The 23,245-nt window shown below is 43.9% G+C and overlaps 1 protein-coding gene across 1 annotated transcript in view; it reads right to left on the reverse strand.

Annotated features, from left to right (window-relative positions):
• Positions 1 to 23,124, reverse strand: part of FBXW8 (F-box and WD repeat domain containing 8) — a 111,580-nt gene extending 88,456 nt beyond the window's left edge. Inside the window, exons 1-2 of the mRNA XM_070399754.1 lie at positions 22,757 to 23,124; positions 7,796 to 7,900 (exon numbers count right to left, since the gene is read on the reverse strand). Of these exons, the coding sequence (XP_070255855.1) occupies positions 7,796 to 7,900; positions 22,757 to 23,074 (423 nt within the window). The 5' untranslated portion in view covers positions 23,075 to 23,124. The remainder of the gene's footprint in view (positions 1 to 7,795; positions 7,901 to 22,756) is intronic.
• Positions 23,125 to 23,245: the final 121 nt, after the last annotated feature.

Below are 23,245 nucleotides of genomic sequence, written 5' to 3' on the forward strand. Positions count from 1 at the left end.
GGTGAGAATTACTTCCAAAAAGGGATCAGGACTGTACCTACACTTAGGTATTAAACACAGAAATGTGCAAACTGGAAAAGGAGGGTGTCTTTTTTTCTTCTTTTAAAGAAGAATTACAGGCTTTAAGAATTTCTTTTCATCCTGGAGGGGAAATATCAACAAGAAAAAGACCTAGTAAAACTTTCACAAGTAAATTTTAAAGAGTCTCACCCAAATGAAATCTAATTGTTGGATTTCTTAAGTTATATTAAATCTAGCAAGTTTACAAGCCTAAATTTTCCAAAGGCCTAATGGTCTTTTTTTAGTACACCAGGACTGGAATGGCTCTGCCCAGTAAAAGCCCCACTGAGTGAGCCTCAGCTGCAAGTATTTGCTAATAAAAGTGTCTCCAGCATTTTGCTTTATAGCACCACTGTGAATTGTACATTACAAAAGAAAAGGAAAAAACGACCGTTGGCTCAAAAATTAGCTTTATTAACTCCGCCTGGATTAGGGTTACCAGTGAGGCCCACAACAGGGGAAAGTGTCATTGTTCTGGTCACACTTTCATGGATCAAGTCTGCTTGAGGAGAAACAGACTCATCTCAATTTCCTTTCTTTCCATTCACTCTTAAACCCACTCACTTTTGCCCTCCCCATGCCACTGGTTCTGGTCAAGGTCACCAGTGAGTTCCAAGCTGCTAAATCCAATGGGCATCTCTCAGTCCTCCTCTTACTTGACTAACAGCAGCGCTTAATGCCTTTGATCACTTTCTCCCATTTGAAAACTTTCATCCCTTGTTTCCAGGGCACTATGCACTCTGGGTTTTCTTCCTGCCTCACAGGTAATGCCCTCTCAGTCTCCTCATCCCCTCGCCCTGATCACCAGACTCAATCCCTGAGCCCCTTCCTCTATCTACTCTTACTTCCCTGATGAGCTCATCCAGTTTCCAGGCTTTGAACACCATCAATGTGCTGACAGCTTCCAAATTTAGGTCTCCAGCCAAAGCTGAACCCAGAACTCATCTCCAGCCTCACATCCATTCAACTACTGACCTTCCCCCCAACTTGCACATCCCACTTTTTCCTTGTTAGTGAGGGCCACCTCAATCATCAGCTGATCAAGCCAAACACCTGGGAGTTCCTGTTGACTCCTCCACCTCTCCCCATACCAGACCATTATCAACCCTGACTCTACCTACTTCTACTGGTATGTCATGGTCCATAACACCATCTTCTCTCATCTGGATTATTTTGATAACCTTCTAACCTTCTCCTTGCTGGCATCCTTATCACACTATAGCCTATTCTCTACATATCAGCCAAAATGATCCCTTTTCAAATGAAAGTCTGACTTTGTCACTCCTCTGCTCAAAACACTTCAATGACTTCCCATCTCATTCAAAATAAAAGTTCAAGCCGAAACCGGTTTGGCTCAGTGGATAGAGCGTCAGCCTGCGGACTGAAGGGTCCCGGGTTCGATTCCGGTCAAGGGCATGTACCTGGGCTGCGGGCACATCCCCAGTGGAAGATGTGCAGGAGGCGGCGGATCGATGTTTCTCTCATCGATGTTTCTAACTCTCTCTCTCTCCTTTCCTCTCTGTAAAAAAATCAATAAAATATATTTAAAAAATAAAAGTTCAAGTTCTATTAATGGATTAAGTGCCTTTCACATTCCGACCATCTCTCCTTCTCTTAGCCCCATCTGCTCACTATGCCCCCATATTAGTTTCTTGCTGATGCTCTAACCAATTACCACAAACTGAGTGGTTAAAACAATACAAATTTATTATCTTACAGTTCTGGAGGCCAGAAGTCTAAAATCAAGGTGTTAGTCCTGGCAGGGTAGCGAGTTAGTTAAAACATCGTCCTAATATGCCAAGGTTGCAGGTTCGAACTCCAGTCAGGGCACATACAAGAAGCAACCAAGGAATGCATAAATAAGTGGGACAAGCCGATGTCTCTGTCTCTTCTAAAAGGCTTTAGGGGGGAATCTGTTTCCTTAGCTTTCCAGCTTCTAAAGGATAGCTGCATTCCTTGGCTTATGGCCCTTTCCTCCATTTTCTTTCTTTTTAAATATATATATATTTATTGATTTCAGAGAGGAAGGGAGAGGGAGAGATAGAAACATCAATGATGAGAGAGAATCATTGACCAGCTCCTGCCACCTGCACACCCCCTACTGGGAAGCGAGCCCGCAACCCAGGCACGTCCCCTTGACTGGAATCGAACCCGGGACTTTTCAGTCCACAGGCCAAATCTCTATCCACTGAGCCAAACCAGCTAGGGTCCTTCCTCCATTTTCAAAGCCAGCAGCACAGCATCTTCTCTCCTCTCAACCTCCTGCCACCCTCTTATAAGGAGCTCTGTCATTACATTGAACTTACTTGGAGAATCACCCCATCGGAAGATGCTTAACTAACATCTGCAAAGGTCCTTTACCATAAAAGTAACATTTTCACAGGTTCTGGGATTAGGAGATGAACATCTTTGGGGGGACAGTAATCATCCTTCCACAACCTAGGCATTGAGACCTGACATGAGCTCACCTGCTGTTTCTTAAATACAGCCGGTGTGCTCATCTCAAGGCTCTGCACTTGCTAGTTACCTGGGTGGAGACCTGCACAGCTTCTTTCTTCCCTCCTTCAGGTCTTTGCTCAAAGGTCACCTTCTCTGTGAAGTTTTCCCAGGCCTCTTAAAAGTGAAACCAAGCCCGGCCGGTGTGGTTCAGTGGTTGAGCGTCAACCTATCAACCAGGAGGTCATGGATTCTATTCCCAGTCAGGGCACATGCCTGGGTTGTGGGCTCGATCCCCGATAGAGGACATGCAGGAGGCAGCCAGTCGATGAATCTTTCTCATCATTGATGTTTCTGTCTCTCCCTTGCCTTTCCTGTCTGAAATCAATAAAAATGTATTTTTTTTAAAAAGTGAACCCAAGCATCACCTCTGCTGTATGATTTTTCTCCACTGTACTTATCCTATAAAATGTAAGCTTTCTGAAAGACAGGAGTTTTTCTTATGTTTTGTTCACTGCTGTACTCACTGTCTAGAGAACTTAGTCCATTTCCATTTCCACCCCCCCATTGAGCCCCTTCAGCCGCCCCTATCCTCCCCCCATCTCCTCCCCTCGCCCCAGGCCTTCAGCACCTTGTCTGTGTCCATGCGTTATGTATATATTCATTCAAGGTCTTTGGTTGATTACCTCCCACCTACCCACCCTCCCCTACCGTCCCTCTGAGATTCCGAACTCTGTTCCATGCAGTCCATATACATTTAATGCCATTTATGTCTGCCGTTGGCTATTTGTTTTCCGTGTGTCTAGAACAGTACATAGCACATAGTAGGCACACTGTAAACAACTGAATGAGAAGAGTAAGTCCAACTTTTTTCTTTTTTTTCAACGCTTTAAAAAACTAGATTGCTTGTATTTTCAAAGGTTAGCTTCTGGCATGTGCTAATTTAAGGACGCTCCAATTTTCTTATTCAAAAACAATCTCTTGCTTTTGCTTGTTTTTCTTTTAAACTTTTTAATATGAAAAACTTCAACACAAAAGTAGAGTGAACAGTGCCCAGACGGCATGGCTCCGTGGTTGAGCTTCAACCTAGAAATCAAGAGATCACTAGTTTGCTTCTGGTAGGATACATGCCCAGGTTGGGGTCTCTGTCCCCAGTAGGGGGTGTATAGCTGATAGATGAAGTTTCTCTATCATCAATGTTTCTATCTCTCTATCCCTCTCCCTTCCTCTCTCTCTAAAAATCAATAAAAACATATATTTTTTTAAAAGTAAAGTGAACAATATAAAGAACTCCCAAGAACCCATCAGTTGAAACAATTATCAATACTACTTTGCCATTCTTATTTCATCTAGCTCCCTACTTTTTCTTCTAGAGTTCTTTGATTTTCCATAACCCCTCTTTAAAGGAGGCAGCCACTGCAACCTGGTGACTTAAAAGGCAACTCCTGAAGGTGCTGGAGTCTCAGGCTTGCACATATTTCCTCGAGAGAGAAGTCTGGTCGCAAAGTGAAACTTAAGAACTAAGGGACCCCTGCCAGCAACGACAGGTCTTCAGAATCATTTCTGCTATGAAAATCAATTTAGTTGCACTTAGCTATGGATTCCCAACTTTTACAGACTTCATTAAGATCTTTAACTATAAAACCTCAGCTTTCAGTTTCTCCTATTTGGACATCTAGGAAGATTGTAAGATCACATTTTCCTTGAAACTTAAAATATCATTATCTAATATACTGGTTTTAGTACCACAATTACTTATTTATTTTGATAACATCTATTTCTTGCTCACCAATTTTATCATAAATCTTAAGTTTTTTAACCTCCGCATCTTGCTTTTTCTTTATTGCTTTCTTTATGCACAATTTTCCACATTTTGCTTGAAAAACATGACATTATTACCTACCAGCTAAACTTCTAAAATTATACAACAGGAAAACAAATAACTAAAATATATATTAAAAATGAATATTAAAAAAGACAGAATCATAGATATGGAGAACAGATTAACAGTTTCTAGGGGTTAGAAATGGGGCGAGGAATGAGGTGAGTGTGCCTTGTTGATGAAAGTGCTGTATCTTCACTGTGGTCACACGAATCTACACCTGTGATAAAATTGCACAGAACTAAATACACAAATAAGTGCATGGAAAATGGGTGAAATGTGAATAAGTTCTGTGGACTGCACCAACACCAATTTTCTGGTTTTGATACTGTTCCTCCAATGGAAAAACCCGGGGAGAGGGTACACAGGACCTCTCTATTATTTTTTGCATCTCCCTGTGAATTTATAATTAAGTTTTTTTAAATAATGTTGATAAACATCCTACAAACCTTTACTCCTCAGAATTATTCATGCCATAAATAAGAGCACACTTTCACTTCTCATAAAAACCAAATCATTTTTTGTAGTTTTGAAATCGACAATTTTGTAATTGTTATGCATTCAAAAATATTATACTTTAAAGTGCCAGGAATCCTGTGGGCACACACAATAAAATGAACATAAAATTATAAACAGCAAGATAATAAAGCTGTTCAATGAATTGCCCAATGCATAACTTTGCTTACTGTTTGAGATATTTCAGCATGATACACTCCCACAGAGATGCTAAGGCCCTCGAGGGATAACTATTGATAGCATGGAGCTAGAGAGGTCAGCATTGAAAGTACACAGGAATCACTAACGTAGTAGGACTTTAGGTTTGAGTGAGCTCATAAAGCAGAAAAAGAGAGGGGATGCAGAAAGGAGATAAAGTCAGAGCAAAATCCGTTTTCCAGCATAGTCTGCGGCATAATTAAATCTCCAAAGTCCTCCCCAATCAGGGTTCCTTACTGTGAGTCAGTTACCAATTTGGCATAAAGATCTAAGCAAACAGGTTTTCTCCAGGGGCACACATATAGTTCATGGTGCCAATTCCACGTAGCTGGCCCAATTTCACTACAGTCCCAAGGTGGCTACATTCAAAGAGAATGAGAGACAGAGTGAGACAGAGAGTGAGCCCCTCTAAAATAAAGTCATAAAGCAGCAGGACAGTCCATTCAACAGAAGGACTTCTTCCCTGTTTCAAAAATAAAAACACCACACGAAACAAATAAAAATGCTACTTATTTTTATTACTTCGTGGTTTTATTTTAATTCTTGAAAAAACCAAAGCCAATTCTACAAATTACTGGCCATCCATGGCCATCTTCATGCAACAGCTCTATGGAAAAAGTTCTGGCTTCAAATCAGGGCCACTTTAGGGGTTCCGTCTAAAATAGTTTCTACTCTTATACATGTGCTCTAAAAATGAGGCTGAAAAGCAACAACAATACAAATCCAACTGGTCAAAGAGAGAAGAATTCTGGTGGACAATTGGACCACTGTGTCGCGAATTAAACTGTTCACACCTGCAGAATAAGCTCACCAGCATAACCGATCTCCCCTGAAATGCAGCCCCATTGTAGCAAAAGGGGGATCTCTTCTTCCACTAACTAGATCCTATCTTTCACTGATAAACTCTGGATGAGAAAACCAGCAGCAGATGTGAAAGCCACATGGCCCTCTACAAAGCAGGAGAGCAAAAAGCAATGTTAAAAGAAAAGATTCCTTAAACAGCAGCTCCCTATCAAGAATGAAGATGTTATCATCGAATGCTGACTTTGTGGAAAGCAGCTAGCTATTAGACGCTATTCCAAGACTCCGGCTCACAGTATCAGGCTGACATCCAGGAGTTGGACTCGCTCAGCTACACCCTTGTTTTCAACTCTTGGGAACAGGGCCAATGTGTAAAGTTAGAATATAACAAACCCAGTTTGCAAGGGGAAAGAAGAAGACAATGTGGGCACTCTTACTTAATGTAATCGATAGGCTCTGAGCGTGGTTTACACTTCAGTACATTTTCATTTAGCGCATTTTAAATTTGAATAATTTCTTCCATAATTTCCCAAACATTTCCACACTCTGCATCAAAAAAGACTTGCTAACACCCCCAATGAAGTAATACTGTGGCAATCAGGAATACTGAAGACTTTTTTAATTACCTATTTAAGTAGAAAAATACAGGGTAGGGCAAAAGTAGGTTTACAGTTGTGAATACATGAAACACAGAGTTTATTCTTGTATTATTATTTGTTAATTATTGTATTATTTTTCCATACAAACTGTAAACCTACTTTTGCCCTGCTCTGTAATTTTGATTAAGCAAAATGCTTCATAAAAAAAGTGTAAAAGCAGAAACTCTATAAATTTTATGTGATTTCATTCAACAGCCATAGAAACAGCAAGCACCAGAGTCTCAATTTGGCTACAGTTTTCACCACTCTCAAACTGCCTTAATATTTTTAACTTCACATTCTTGGTGGGGCTTTGGATTTTAGTGTATGTTTCTCCTACCACTCAATCTTACCAAACCCTGTCTCTTAAAGGTATAGACACTTGTGTAAAATACATTATAGAAACCGGGGGGGGGGGGGGGGGGGGGGGCGTTATTTATTTGGCAGTTATGGACAATGGATACCACAGTGTCCATGAAAAGCCAGCAATCATATACACATTTAAGATTAATTTTAATGGCCTAAACACTTGCCTCTCAAAACATGCCAAAGGCACACTGGCATCACCTGGTTAGAAACACAGACTATTGGGTCCCACCCTGGACCTCCTGAACCCAAATTTGCATTTTATCAAGATCCCCTGTGATTCATGTGCACAATAAAGTTTGGCCCAGGCGATATCTCCCACCATCCCACTCCATGAATGTATGCTTCAGAGTAAGCATGAGATGGGTGTCATTGACCTGCAATTCCCTCGGTGGGTCTCAGGTCTCACAGGCCTCACACCTCACTGAGTGGGTTCTGGTGTTTAAAGAGTAATTTGGACTCTATGCCTAAAACATGACTTCACTGTTTTGTCCCCAGGTTGACCCTCAGCTCTCAACCTAACGACTTGGCTTGATTAAACCAAGGGCTGGCATCTTTGCATTAAAAACGGTGAAGACATTAACAGCTCAGGCTAGCTCAATAAAGATGGCGCACAGAGTTGTCAGCCTTGAGCGCACAGCCACAGGTCAGCCATAACTCAGACTGCAGGGGGAACAGAGCTCTTGAGCAGATGGTCACAAAAAGATAAACACCAAGTAACAATGTCAAACACAATTCCTTAAGTTCAAGGTTGCTTTTCTTCACGTTAAGATGCTACCCAATTCATTAATTCTTTAAAGCTGGTCATTCTGTTAAGTAAATTTCTGTTATGGAGGAGCTTCCTATACTTTAATTACATATGTAGGTAGATCTTCAATATCGGTTAATGACGGCTTACCTGTGCACACCTTCCCAGGTCTTTCCTGTCCAGATACTGAAATATATTGATTGCCAATTCATAAGGCAGTTGGATATCAAAGAAGGGCACATCGTCCATTTCATTCTGAGAAGAAAAGGAGAAAGGCAATAAGCTTACAATTCTGAGATTTTAAAATGCTCATATTTGCAGGCCCTTTAAATTACCAGAGATATTCTTAGGTGGCGACAAGAGAGATGATGGTATTTCCCAGGGGAGCCAAGGGTTGTCACTATTCAGCAGAGCTCAGTCATAGAACTAACTCTGAACTTGACAACCATTCTCAATTCTTTACACCCCCACAAGTCTACCCTCACATTCACATCTGAAATCCACAAGACCATTTCCCATTATGCTTCAAAAGGAGAAGCAGGTGCCATCTTACAGGCTGGTGTATCACTGGTATCTGTGCATAGGTCTGTGGAAAGCCTCTTGGTCTCTAAGGAAAGGTAAGCAGCAAACAGCCAAGAGTGAGCCATGAAACCAGGTCAGCCATCGGTCCTCTTAGGACAACTGCTACCAAGCCCCTTCCCCGCCCCCCAACTTGAGGGGAGTACCCCGGAGCCACAGGAGAAATGCTGACCTAGGTCACTCAAGTGTTTTCATCAGGAAAGGGGAATAGGGCCGTGAACATGAGCGAAAAGTAAATAAATGAAATGCTGCCCTAGAGCGAGGTGAACACCAGCCCGCCTTGGCCGCGGGAGAAGCACGAGGTTTCCTAATGCACTCAGGGGCTCACACTGGTTAACCTGCGTGAGCCAGTGCAAACAAAGCAGTTCTTCTTCGGTGTCATTTATTAATGCGGAGAAATTAGAGCTCGCCTGCCTTTGGATAAGCAATTAGGGATGAGGTAACAGGCTTTATTTGAGAGATAAGGCTGTCATGACGATCCTAGTAGCACAAAGAAATATGAGTGTGAAACAGAAAAGAAAACCAAGTGTACATATGCAACCCTCTGCCTGTTCCCAAGTCCACCTGCCAAAGCTCGCTTTGGTGTTTGCTTCTGCAAAGCCAGGCAAAGCAACGCTTTCTGTCCCAACAGAACTTGCTTAATAAAATTCATCTTTAATAAGTTTTGGCTGACATCAGTGACTTACTAGTTGCAAACAAATTACTAATTCATCACTCAAGTATAACGATTATTTATTAGAAGGCTGAATTCTCAAAAGTAAAAATAGTCTCAGCATTTTTAAGGGAATGTGAGCACTGATTTAAACCCTTCAAGATTCAAGGTAAAGATTGTTCTGGAATCATGTTTTCCATTCATCTAGGAGTCTCAGGGCTAAAAGATAATCCAGGGCATAAGAAAGTAGTACATTCAACTACAAAAACAGTGCAAGGCTAAGTGTGAGGCCAAAAAATATCTCTAGAGGAAAAAAGAGTTAAGAGTTGACAGTTCTCTGTGGGTAAAGAAGGAACAGAATGTTAAATCAAGAGAGAAATATTGGCTATACAAGGAGGGAAAAAAAACAACAGGGAAAAAATCTGTCAGTGTAATTGGAAGACAAAGGGGTCCTTGCCTAAAAAAATAATGAGAAGTCATCAGTCTAATGTCAGGCTAGGAACCCTCCTACAACTAACTGGCTTCACTCATCAAGAAAAGGAGGCATCACGTTCTCTAACCCAGATGCGACTGCGGCTCCTCAACACAGCCCTAGTGTGAGTCACTGGCAGTGGAGGAGGCCACAACAAGGCGTGAGACTATCATTTGCAACCCTGGACTTCTTCCTGCTTTCTCTTTTTTTTAAAAAAATATATACATATTTTATTGATTTTTTTACAGAGAGGAAGGGAGAGAGATAGAGAGTTAGAAACATCGATGAGAGAGAAACATCGATCAGCTGCCTCCTGCACACCTCCTACCGGGGATGTGCCCGCAACCAAGGTACATGCCCTTGACCGGAATCGAACCTGGGACCTTTCAGTCCGCAGGCCGACGCTCTATCCACTGAGCCAAACCGGTTTCGGCCTGCTTTCTCTTTTGATTATTGGACTACGGTGAGGTGAGGTGGAGACGTCCACCTTACCTACTCACAAAAGGAACAAGAGAAAAACGTTCCTTATTCTCATACAAGCAGAATGAAGGCAAAGAAAAGCCTGCGCCCGTGAGCTCGCTTTTCACTGTGGAGATGTGCGGAGCATTGTTTTCTCCCATCGTTCTCTTCGGGACCCACTATACACTGGGTCTGGCCACTACTGTGAAGAAGCATGAGAAATCACCTGTGCTTTTAGTTATTTTGATGCGGAAAAGTCTTACTTGTGGTGGCAGCAGCCTTCCCCCTTTTGCCTATTCAGTTGACCAATTTTCTATTTTCATCCTAGAAAACAGTGCCTCTACCTTAGCATTCCCCAACCCTGCCATCATCTTCCTTGATCCCAACCACCGAGATCTCTGGGATGCAGCACAGCATGAAGTTTAGAGCAAAGATTCAGACTGATAATCCGGGTTCTTCCTCCTGACTAGCCATGAGACCAGGCTAAATGCATCTGAGCCTCAGTTTCCTCGTCAGCAAAACAGGATATAACTACCTGCGAAGAGGTATGTTATTAAGAATAAAATGAGCCCTAGCCGGTTTGGCTCAGTGGATAGAGCGTCAGCCTGCAGACTGAAGGGCCCCAGGTTCAATTCTGATCAAGGGCTCAAACCTAGGTTGCAGGCTCCCAGCCCTGGTTAGGGGCACGCGGAGGCAACCAATCAATAACTCTCTCTCACATCGGTGTTTCTCACTGTCTCTCCCTCTCCCTTCCAGTCTCTCTAAAAATCAATGGGAAAAAATATCTTCGGGTGAGGATTTAAAAAAAAGAATATTACATGGAAAGGGCTTGGCACAAGTAAGTACCAGGGCTAAGCACGCAATAATGGGATGTTAATATTGCCATTTTCTTTTCTTGAGTGACACTCCAACTCCTTCTTCCTTCAACAAATATGTGTGGATTAGGTCCACATCCCATGCTATTCCCCTACCACTTAGTTGTTTACACAGAAAATTGCCTCCCCTGTCGTACTATAAGCAGCTAATAGTTGGTGAGAGTGGAAAGGGGATGTTATAGCAGAGGTAAGTAATCCAGGAGTCTGAACACTGAATATGTCCATACAACAGGTCTTTTCTGAGGAGGCGTTTTAAAAAGAATCATCAATTTTAAAAGGTTATACCACAGTGAAAGAAAGCGGTCCAGTCACCAGGGTACAAATGACCAGTCGGGGTGTTATGGCTCCCACACCAACAAATGAACAGAGACACCATGCTCATCTCACTGTTAATGCACCAGTTGTGATAGTTCTTGGTCATTTATAAGTTCTGAAGGGCAACAACTGTTTCGAAGCATTGATTAAAATTATAACTAATGTCAATACCAACATTACAAAATGAAACTTTTTTAAAAAATTACTGGGCTCTTAGAACTCCAAAATGATGGTCAATCCCGAGTAGATCAAGTCCCAGACTTTTATGTAAACAACCTACCCTGTTGCTACACTGGGTAGCAACAAGAGAAAAACATCTTTTTGGGGAATGGCAGGAAAAAAAGGGAAACCAATATGCCAAAGGAAGGTCAACAGCTTAAGAAAATATGGAGACCCACAAAGTCAGGAGAATAAATGCTAAAGTTTCATGTTGTGCACTTGGAATCTTTTTGGCAAGACAGCCTACCAGTGGCTCTTGTAGTGGATGCTGCAGTGGGTCACTCATATTGTCTCTCTGGGCCCACAACACTCATCCCCCCCAGGATGCCCAGAATGCTGCCTGCTGCTGGCTCGAAGCTGAGTCCTTTTTAGGCATTGCCACTGGCCAAACAAGATGTTTCATCTAAGACTGCATCCCCTCCTGGAGGGTAGTCTACATCCAGTGACTCACCAATACCTACAATACACAAGCCTGGCCCCTGGACCTCTCAGAAAGGCTAACCCACTAGACCACTTACATGCACATCTCCATCTCAGAGCCTGTTTCAAGAAAAAAATCCAACCTTTCTTTTCCAAAGCGAGAGACACAATCCATGATAGGCCTGTGTTCCACACATTCCCAAGGGTTCTTATGCACAACTCTGGTAACATTAGGTAACCTACTTCCCTCTCCTCTACTCGAGGAGACATGATGGAATATAGGTAAATCAGAGTGGCAGAATTATACCAAAATCACAAACAAAAAATCTAGAGAAGCTTCAAGGTGAAGCAAATCATTCACTTTGTTATTATTAGTAACGTGTCACTTGGGAAACACCTTACTAAGGATTGAGTTATGAGCATGTTTGACCTTGTGGTTGAAAATGCAACTCTTTATAGGAACCATAATTTGACAAGAAACCAGAGCCACATCCTGGACAGAGGCTGTAGCCCTGTAACCACCTACACCCTAACAGCTGCAGCATAATGTCTTAAGCTCTGGCTTTGATACTTCCCACAGTTCATAAATATAAGCAAAGAATGTTACTTGCTACTAATGTGCAGAGAAATACTCTGTAAACTAAAAGGTACTATCAGACTTCCACCTAGGCTATTCTGAAGCACACAGCCATCTAAAAAGTTATGGAACACATCGACTAAGTCTATATCTATACTGACTTAAAAACATGGAAATGGATAAATTGGCATTTAAGAAAAAATATACTCCAAGAAGGAAGAGATTAAAGGCACTGGAAATATTAATATAGGGCCCAATTTATGATACAGAAGAGCAATAAATTCAAAATGTTAACATTCTTTCAAATTTAAAGAAAAACATCTTTTTGGTAACACACAATCTGGCTTTTAATTAGTTAATGGCTCAGATATTGATTCTCTATCTCTATTGATGACTCTTCTCCTGTATTACTCATCAAAACTATCTGTGGCGTTAAAAAAAATGCCCACGGTCTCTCAGACCTACTGCCGCCAATTTCCAAGGGTGGACTCAAGCATCTCTTCCTCAGGGAGCCTTGTGCACACTAAAAGTTGAGAACCACAACCCTAAATTATAGACAGATATAAAAATCAATACTTTCTCAACCAAGCCAAAAAAAAAAAAAAAAAAAAAAGAACCACACAGAGGGGTCAAGTTACTTTGTTAATTCAAAGTCAGTGAATACTAGATTTTCCCAAAGTCTACTGGACTTACTCCAAAAATGCTAAGAGAAATTGCAAATGGATCCATCCCCAGGGAGGCTGATTTGTACTCCTATGTGCTAATGTAAGACTAATTCTGTAAATGGATTGGTTTTGTGCCTTACTGCTAGAAATTCAATCTGTCTTCTCTTGTTTAGTAGAAGAAGGGATAATTACTAAGAGCCAAATCAGTAAAAAGTGAAGAAACGGACTTCAGTTTTGTTCCCAATGTATATCTCCAGGGCAAACAGAACACTAAAGCTCTCTCTAGGTGGTGTTTTAAGAAACTGAGACAAGCAACTCGAGTTCAAACAATAGATATGTAATAACATTTCTGCTAAATCTGTGACTGAAAGGAGACTGTTTTCTAAAGGAATTTATCTCAACTTTCCACAAACTGCAAACGCTGAGTGGAGAAGACCCACACGATCTCAATCAGGAGTGGATGAGTTCCAGTTTCACCTGTGTCTCCTTTAAAGAAAAAAAAATTGCGTTGGGGGGTGGGGGGGGGGGGAGCTGAAACACTGTCAAGATAAATAGGCATTCATTTATTTACATCCCAAATTTGTCTCAAAATTCGTGTTTTCTTACACGAAGCAGGAGCTTCTGAGCAATGACATTAACAGAATTTTTTTCTTTTTTCTATACTTCTGAATGTTATCGTTAATTACCTAGTTATTAATATTCTGCCGTAACCGGTTTGGCTCAGTGGATAGAGCGTCGGCCTGCAGACTGAAGGGTCCCGGGTTCGATTCCGGTCAAGGGCATGTACCTTGGTTGCGGGCACATCTCCAGTGGGGAGTGTGCAGGAGGCAGCTGATCGGTGTTTCTCTCTCATCGATGTTTCTAACTCTGTATCTCTCTCCCTTCCTCTCTGTAAAAAATCAATAAAATATATTTAAAAAATATATATAGGAAGAGAGCAAAGGGAAGGTCACACACTGTAAGCATGGTCAGCTGGGCAACTTCAGGAAGCTGCAGCTTTGCGCCCCACAAGGAACCATGGGCCCATTCCCTGCAAATCACTGGGGAAAGGGATCAAAGGGGAAGATGGGCACATGTGCAGTGAAGTCGGGGGATGTAGGGAAGGTGCTTGCCTGTAAGTCTAACCTGGGAAAAAGACAACTGGCTGGTGGCAGAGCCACTGCAAGCGCACGAAATCCTGAAGGGGTAGTTGATCAAGCTCCTGGTTATAAGCCCGAGACAAAGAGTTCTCCCTCTCTTGCCCCCTTGCCCTCCTTTGCACTCTCTTGCTTGTTGGCTCTTGTGCTTCCGTTTCTTGCTTGCTCCCTGACCCACACTCATCCGTGGGCTAGCCCACAATGTGGCCTTAACCCCTAGAGTGCCGGGGACCACAATCGCGCTCCTCCTGTCTTTCGCCAAAAGTGCCAGGAGCGCTATCAAAGCTTCGAAATGGCATCCAGTTCTAAGTCTGCTTTTATTAGTGATGATGATATTGCTAGATATGTCAATGTAGTAAAGGTTTCCTTAAGTTTTTGCATATGTAACTTCATTTACTTGCGATTCATAATTTCTTTCCTAAACTGCTGTAAAATCAGCAAAAATGCCTTGGCAGTTTTAGCATAGTTCCTAGGATACTGATTGGCACTCAAAGGGTTAAGCAGCCGCAGGTCCCATAGCTATGCAGACCCCACACGCAATGGACTACAACTGGGAACACAAGCTAAACTAGCCAGATGCTGCATTGGACTGTGCTTTCATATGGAGCAGAGACTCTGGGCAGTGGCCTTAATTCTAGCTTCGCTGAAGACTAGACTGGACTTTTCCATGGCGGGACGGAGGGAGATGGGCCCTTGGGAACCCAGGGTTTAATTCCATGCAAATAAATATCACTCAAGTCAGGATCCTAAACTCTCCAACCATATTCCTAACAACAGGATACGCTACATAATTTGTGGAGACCATTGTGAAACAAAAATGTGGGGCCCCTTGTTTAAAATAAAAATTTCAAGCATTAAACCAAGCACAGGCCCCTTCTGACCCTGGAGCCCTCTGTGATCACACAGGTTGCACAGGCCCATGAAGCCAGCGTGGCCACCAGAGAACCTTGGCACTTACTGTTCTATGCCTAGAATCCCTTCCCCAGATCTCTGAATGCCTGCTCTCTCCTCTTCCGCGAAATGCTATAACTATTTAAAATTACAGCTCTTCCCAAACACATACACACTGTATCCTTTCTACCTGCTTAATTTTTCTCCAGACCATTTAATACCTGACAATTATTTGTTCATTCTGTCTTCTCCTCTAGAATGTAAGCTCTATAAGGGTACAGATCCCCACCCCCATCCCCACCCTGTTTACTGTTGTATTCTCAGTACCCACAGGAGCACCTGGTACTAAGAAGCCACTTAGTGAATATTTATGGAATAAATGAATGAAGCCCCAACTGCTTTAAGCAGCAGAAACGTTCAACAAAGAGATGACCTAAGTTACAAGTTGTTCTAGGATCTAGAGTCTATTTCAGGATGTGCCTCAGTAGCCCTAGCTGGTTTGGCTCAGTGGATAGAGCATCGGCCTGCAGACTGAAGGGTACTGGGTTCGATTCCAGTCAAGGGCACATGCCTGGGTCCTGGGCTCAATCTCCACAGGGGGTGTGCAGGAGGCAGCCAATCAATGATTCTTTCTCATCATTTATGTTTCTATCTCTCTCCCCCTCTCCCTTCTCCTCTGAAATCAATAAAAAAAAAAATATATATATATATATATATGAAAAAGAAAAAAATATGTGCCTCAGCAGAAACTCCTGCTCATTCATAGAAGGAAAAAAAAAAGAATGGTATTTACCACAGAACCTTTTAGTTGAAGGAAAAGGAGAAGGAAGAGAACTTTGGGCTAGAAGGATCAGGGAAAAGTTCATACAGGAGAGAGAATTCAAGTTGAGCCTTAAACAGAAGGCAAAGAATAGCAAAGAGGAAGGAAAATCTTTCCTGGTACAATTCACGAGTTTACATTTGATTCCATTGGTCTTCTCATTTCACACTAGAAAGTTTCCTTGTTTCTAATTTAAAAACAGAAGTTAAGTCATCCAATTGATTTGTTGAAAACACAGATGTAGGCTGATGATGAATTAAATATTGGCATAGTGAGCAATAAATATTGGCCAGTAGTATTAAATTTTTATCAGGCCAGAAAACCTAAATCTTACCTTGAAGAATGCTTTGAATGTTCCCAAGACCCATAGAGCCTCTTTATAAGGTTGCTATAGAAAGCAGCAGTTCTTCTTTTTTTAATTTTAATGCTATCTTCTTTTATTTTTTAAAATATATTTTTTATTAACTTTTTACAGAGAGGAAGGGAGAGGAATAGAGAGTTAGAAACATCGATGAGAGAGAAACATCAATCAGCTGCCTCCTGCACACCCCCTACTGGGGATGTGCCCGCAACCAAGGTACATGCCCTTGACCGGAATCAAACCTGGGACCCTTCAGTCCACAGGCCGACGCTCTATCCACTGAGCCAAACTGGTCAGGGCAGGAAGCAGCAGTTCTTATTTCAACTCAACAAATGCAGGTGTCCCTACTGCACTAAGTGCCACAGGTAGAAAGAAATACAAGAGTAAGACAACAGACCCTGCCCTCCAGGGATTCCCAATCCAAGAGGCAGGGAACCAGGGGCTTATGGTGATAACTCTAAGCCAAGAGGAAGTGAAAGGAACACTTCTATAATACTAATGATAACAGCAGCACCAGAATAAATGTACTGGCTGCTTACTGTACACCAGGCTCGGTGCTATGAATGTCCCATGTCTTATTCACTACCTCGGTACAAGACAGTTATGTACTAGCATCATCCTCATAAGCAGAGGACGCTCACTTGCCCAAGGTCAAACAGCTAGTCAGCAGCAGAGGCTGAATTTGAACTCATGTCTGCCTGACTCTAGAGCCCAGGCTGCATCTAGAGCCCAGAGTTATCCTGCATCCATTAATGTCATCCTTTTAGTTAAAAGAAGCAAGACTAGGCTTCTGAGGTCAGGAAGTATCTATTCTGTTTACTGCCAATTCCCCAGCACCCAGCTGATCGATACATGTATGCTGGATGAATAGAGAACACATACATTCCCCTACTCTAGTATTGCTTCAAACACCCACTTAAAGTGGGCATCTCTTGTATCCACTGCCCAATACCCGTTCCCTCTTCTTTTCTTTTAGGAAATCACCCCACTCTCACTCTTGGTCAACATGGTTTAGATGGGGCTGACCCCACCCTTATATTCAGGAACAGGCACTGAGTACAAGCCTGGCCAATTGGAGCCAGTGATTGGATCAAGGATGGACACATGACCTGATATGGACCGATGAGAACTAAGTTCATGATTTGCTACATAAAACCATATGCTCTCTTTCCCCTGGGTTGCTAACCTGACAACGTAAGACTGCAGTTGCTGGTAGCCATTTTATCCCAAAGAGAGAAAAGCCAGCCTTTGAATAAAGCCAATAAAAGGAGAGCAGGACCAAGAGATGGAGATATCCCTGGTTACATTATCTAAGCACCCAGAACAAGCACCACCTCCTGGAATTTGCAGTTACATGAATCAACAGATTCTGGTTTGGGGTTTTAAGTCTCTGTGAATTGGGTGCTGGTTGCTTACAGGCCAGAGTCCAGATACATCACCTAAATAAAAATGGGACCAAGCAACTGGAAATCACAGCCACAGTGAAAGCACCAAGCAGCACCTTATCATCAGACTCCAGTGGCTTCACTACCTCCCAGAAGCCCGAGTTCACGGAGAGAGGACGATGAAGACAAAAGAGAGAAAGAGAAAGTGAGTTCGGCATGCATCATTTCTGTCACTAGTTTAGCCATATACCAAGAAGACAACTTCGGTGTTCCCAACTCGCACCCAAAACAAGATGGCTTCCAAGTGCTATTTTGAAAAGCTTCACAAGAGAAGACAAGGCTCAAGGAGAATCATTTCCAAGTTTTCATGTCAGCTGTGCTTGTCCATCAAAGATCTGTCCCTTACCCAGCCCGATGAATCTCTGAAGCAGTACTGCCCATTTACCCAGCCAAAGGCAACTCAACTCCTGACTGCTAACGTAGTAGTTGTTCTCACTCTAGTGATAACACTAAGGCTTGTAGTGAAAGAGACTGCACCAAAAATACACGAGAATGCATCGATATAACAGAGAGCACCAAAAGTTGGAGGAAAGGGAGGGAGGTGTGCTATGAGATGGTATCAGATTTTTATTTGCCTTTCATGTCAAGTGGATTGGCCTGTGAGTTTCTGGGGAGTTCCCAAATAAAAATAAATCGTCCTTCTCAGGAGTTACCTGTGAAGCAAGCAAAGATTCTTGGAAAGACACAAGGCAAAGACCACAGGCTCGTGACCCGAGGCAGGTCTATCTACCCCCCAGACAGCTTTTGTTGCACCTGCAGTGTTAGTGTTTAAACTGTTAATTTTAAATTAGTTATCAGCAATTAAAAATGGGGAGTTTGTGGTGCATTGTTGGATTAGTGACCCCTACTCTGTTCATGCCCCCTATTTGCAGGCATTTGGGTTAACTCTACACTGACTCCGGGCGTGGCCACATGGCTCACTTTGGCCAATGTGACGATCACAAACATGACCTAGGCGGGGACTTCAAAAGCACTGGGGCTTGCCGTCCTTGGGCTCTCATAACTATGAAAAGGCCCACCCAGGGCTAACCCGCTGAATGATGAGACACATACCGCAAACACACACACAGAGCCAACAACTAGCAAAGTGAGATCACCTCAGACATGAGTGAGCCCATCCCTGCCCAGCCCACTGCCACTCTGCAACATGGTGAGCTAAACAGTGTTAAGCCAAAGTTTGGGGTGTTTTCTGTGCAGCAAAAACAGGCAGAGTCCACATTAAAGTAAATATTCCTAATTTAAAAACAAAAATCTGAAGACTGAAACACTGGGCCCAAATTCCTACATGGCAACAATTAGTTGACCTGGGCAGTGGCTCCACCTTTACCCAAGCCATAGCATGAATTTCCCAGTGTGTCACTATTATCTTACCCATGTTGAGGTCAAGTTGTGTAGTCTCGGTTAGGTGTTGTTATATTTACGTCAAAGACGTACATGAAATACTATGGTCCACATACTTGAGTTACTTTCACGAGAAAACCAGCACAATCACTCTGGAGAACTGTTGGTCAATATCTACTAACGCTGAACATATGCATCCTTCGTGACCCAGGAATTCCAGAACCAGGGGTAAACCCAAGAAAAAAGAGTATACATCCCAAAAGATGTAGAAAATGTTCCCAGCAGCACTATTCCTGAGAGTCTCAAACTGGCCACTAATAAACTAGTTATCATCAACAGTAGAATAAAATGTGGCATACCCATAGGGATAAATCTCATACACGATGCTGTGCATGAGAATCCGGACACAAGAGCGCACATGCTGCATGATTCTACGTCTAGTTCAAAAACAGACAAAACTAAAAGCAGGTGTTAGGAGTCGCGTGGTGGTGACCCTTGGGTACACGCCTTGTTGTGAAAGAGCACGCATGGGGTTCTGAGAAGCTGGTAATACTGTTCTGTAATCTGGGTGCTGTTTGCATGGATATGTACTCTTGGAAATTCACCAAGCTGTACATTTATGATCCATACACGTCGATAAAGGGTTTGATTTAAAAAAAAAAAAACTTTAAAAAGTGAAACAAGAAGACCAAGAGGATGACCATGCTTCAAGAAAAATGATTAAGTATTTTCCTTGAGGGATATCAGAAAGACAAACTCTACAGTACAATATGTAATGTGATAAAAAAGAATGACCGCCATTATGAAACAAATCATCACAGACGTATGGCTGGAATCTGGGAAAGATGCCTAACAAACCACCATCTGATGAATTAGGGGGAAAGGGCCCAATCAGCAACACCTAGACCACTTTATTCATCTGTATTACCTACCAGTCGGATCTCTGTGGGCTTTGAGGCTTACGACCAATGAATTACAAATCAAAGCCTTTTCTATAAAGGTTACCATCATTTCTCAGACTTAAAATATTGGGTTTACTGCCCCTTTAAAAAAATCAATTACCATATCACATGATCTCACTCATTTGTGGAAATTAATGAACATAAACTGATGAACAAAAATAGAACCAGAGACATAGAAGCATCGAACAGACTGTACAAACTATGAGGGAAGGCGGGGGGTGAGGGGTAAGAGATCAACCAAAGGTCTTGTATGCATGCATATGAGCAAAACGAATGGACACAGGCAGCTGGGGGGTGAGGGCTTGTGCTTGGCGGAGGGGGTGGCAGGGGAGAGGTCAATGGGGGGACAAAGGAGACTCATGTAATACTTTAAACAATAAAGAATTTTTTAAAAAATCAATTACCTTCCTCATGCTCATCAGCCAAATGGGGCTAACAATGGCCACTGGAGAGGGTTATTGGGAGAACTGAAGAAGATAATGAGGTCTCTATACCTTTGAGACAGTACCAAGGAGACAGCATCTAAGCACCAACAACGAATTGTTACTTTATTTATAGCAGTGTTACTGATGATTGCAAAATACTGAAAATAAAATTAGAGGTACCCCAAAGGTTGGCTGCTGCTCACAGTAGTGCACTACACGCTCACAGGACCTAATGTGGTGGTTCTGAAGGGAGCAGAGATCACACACTGGCTCCAGGGCAGGCTTTCACAAACTAACTATGAAACTTAGCTTCTGATGTGCCCCTTGCATCCTCCAGTAGGCAAGCCCCTCCCATTTCTAGAATACTTCAGTTAGGACTCCACTGTTTTTGGACTCCTTGAGAATCCAGACCTCAAACCAAAGGAAGCTGCACAGCAGAGAATCTCTCAAAACTTGCCTGATCGTCCCAACAGCCGATTCCTGGGCCCCTTCTCTGGACACTGAGAGGCAGCAGGTCTGGGGAGGGGCCAGAACCTAGATTTTATTTTTTTAATCTTTATTGTTGAAAGTATTACATATGTCCCCTTTTTCCCCCCATTGACCCTTTCTAGCCCATCGCCGCCCCCCATCCCAGGCCTTCACCACCCTATCGTCTGCGTGCATGGGTTATGCATACATGCATACAGGTTCTTTGGTTGATCTCTTCCCACCCCCACCTTCCCTCTGAGAATGGACAGTCTGCAGAACCCAGACTCTAGTAAAGCCGAAGGTGATTCTTGTACCAAGTCAAGTTTGGGAAACTCCCACCTGGTGAAATGCAGAGCCCAACAGACCTGCACCTGACTGCAATCCCTAGAATTTACCAGCTGGGTATGCCTGGGCCAAGTGCAGGAAAGCCTCTTGAGTTCCTGTCATTTTAAAAGACTAACTCTGCCTACCTCCCAGGATTTGCAGCCTGAAGACACTGTCACATTCAGCCGGGAGGATTTCAGCTGTGAGGACAAAGTGTGCCTTTGTCCCAGTAATCCGCTTTCCAGTTCATTTCTGCTTCCATGGGCTGGTCTTGCCTCAGCCTACAAATCTATGTACAGTGGGGCCTTGACTTACGAGTTTAATTCGTTCCGTGATGGAGCTCGTAACTCAAATTACTCGTATGTCAAATCAAAAGTGAACGAGTGAGACACGTGATGCTGGGCTGATGTTGTGGCATTCACTGTGACGTTCGCTGCGCCAACTAGCGGTGGGGTATCTGAAGCTGGCTCATAACTCGAATTTTAGCTCACAACTCAAGCAAAAAATAGGCCGAGAGACGGCGGCTCGTATCTCGAAAAACTCGTTAGTCGGGACACTCGTAAGTCAAGGCCCCACTGTACTTCCATGGAGAGAACTGCTGCACAGACCTGGACTGGCCTGAGCACCGTATCAGGGGCTAAGCCACTTTCCCAAGGCACTGATTTTCTTTTTGTAACTGTCAGACTTCAGTGACGACCCATTTTCTACAGGAGCAGGTATGATGCCAGCATGCATTTCCGTATGTGTCGGAACTGTCACATTAAATTAGAAGGTTAATAACATACACAAAGAAGGTTACTTCTAGCCTTAGAGATAAAGCAGAGCACAGGACCAGACACCTGGTAAAAACTCACAGCTATTAACAGTATCTGAATATAACTACGTAACACGTTTAACATTAAGCCATCATTCATCAAATCCACTTGCCAATAACAGAACCACTGCCAATGGGAAGCTGCAGCGCCTTACTTTAAAAGAACCATTAAAACCTGCTGTCTTGTTCTCTTAACCATGGATATGTTTCAGGTGATCCTGTTTATCCCAACTCTGTGAGGGGGGCTTTTTTTTTGGGCGGGGAAGGGGATGTAAGGATCCCCATCTTCCTCCAGTTTCACAGAGAGATCCATGCCCAACAAAATGATATAAGCCTCCATACTAACGATAGTCCCCGCAGGATTCTTCCTTTTTCCTGCTTTCATTATTGTCCAAGTACTACATGTGCAGTTAGAAAGCTTGAACAGTGCAAAGAGCATGTAGAGACCAGTCAAAACCCCCGCCTATCCCTGTCCTGGTCCTCTTCCCTACAGGCGGCTTGTTAAAAGTTTAGGGATCCCTCTAAAGCAGGGTGTCTCGGTCTTGGCTTTCCTGACATTTTGGGCCAGATAATTCGGGGCGGGAGGGCTGTTCTGTGCGGTGTAGGATGCTCATGAGCATCCCTGGCCTCTGCCCGCAGCAACGCCCCTCCATACTCCCGTCTGGCATCCAAAACTGTCCGCAAACACGGCCAAATGGGGGACCAAGTCGCCCCAGTTGGGAGCCACTGCTTCCGGAGACACTCTATGCACGCACGGAGGCGTGTGCAACCTTACTCGTTTTTCTCCCCACATTGGGGACACACGGAGTTACTTTCCAACACTCTGGAGGGTTGCACGAGGGGTGGGGCCGGGGGCCGGGCTGGCCTCGCCAGGAGGCGGCGGCCACTCACCAGGTCTCGGATGAGCTGGTCCACCAGCTGCTCCGCGCCCTCGGCCGCGTCACGGACTGGGGGGGAGCGGGAACGGCTCGCCGCGTCCTGCCTCTCGGCCCTGGTCGCCCGCGCCGCCGGGGGCCGGTTCGCGCCCTCCAGCAGGCCCTGCGCCAGCGCCAGGTACCCCGAGGCCTGCTCGCCGCGCCCGGGGGCCACTTCGGGCCGCCGCGGCCGCCGCTCGGCAGCCTCGGGCCGCCGCCGCTTCCTCAGCGCCTGGGCCTGCGCCAGCTCCTCCTGCCAGCGCCGGCGGAACTCGTCCAGGCCGTGGTTGTCCATGGCCCGCGCCGCCGGCCCTCCGTGTAGTCCACGGCCGTGCCGGGTGCCACGGGACAGTCCCTCCGCCGGAAGTGTCCGCCGCGGCCGGAAACCGCAGCCGGCTGCACTCGGGTTCCGGGTGGGCGGCCCCGCCCCCACCGCGCCCCTCACGCCGTCACCCGCATCAGGGGC

Source organism: Myotis yumanensis, unplaced genomic scaffold, assembly GCF_028538775.1.
Source record: "Myotis yumanensis isolate MYYU_CA2020_CCGP unplaced genomic scaffold, mMyoYum1.0.hap1 SCAF_19, whole genome shotgun sequence".
Taxonomy (NCBI): Eukaryota; Metazoa; Chordata; class Mammalia; order Chiroptera; family Vespertilionidae; genus Myotis; species Myotis yumanensis.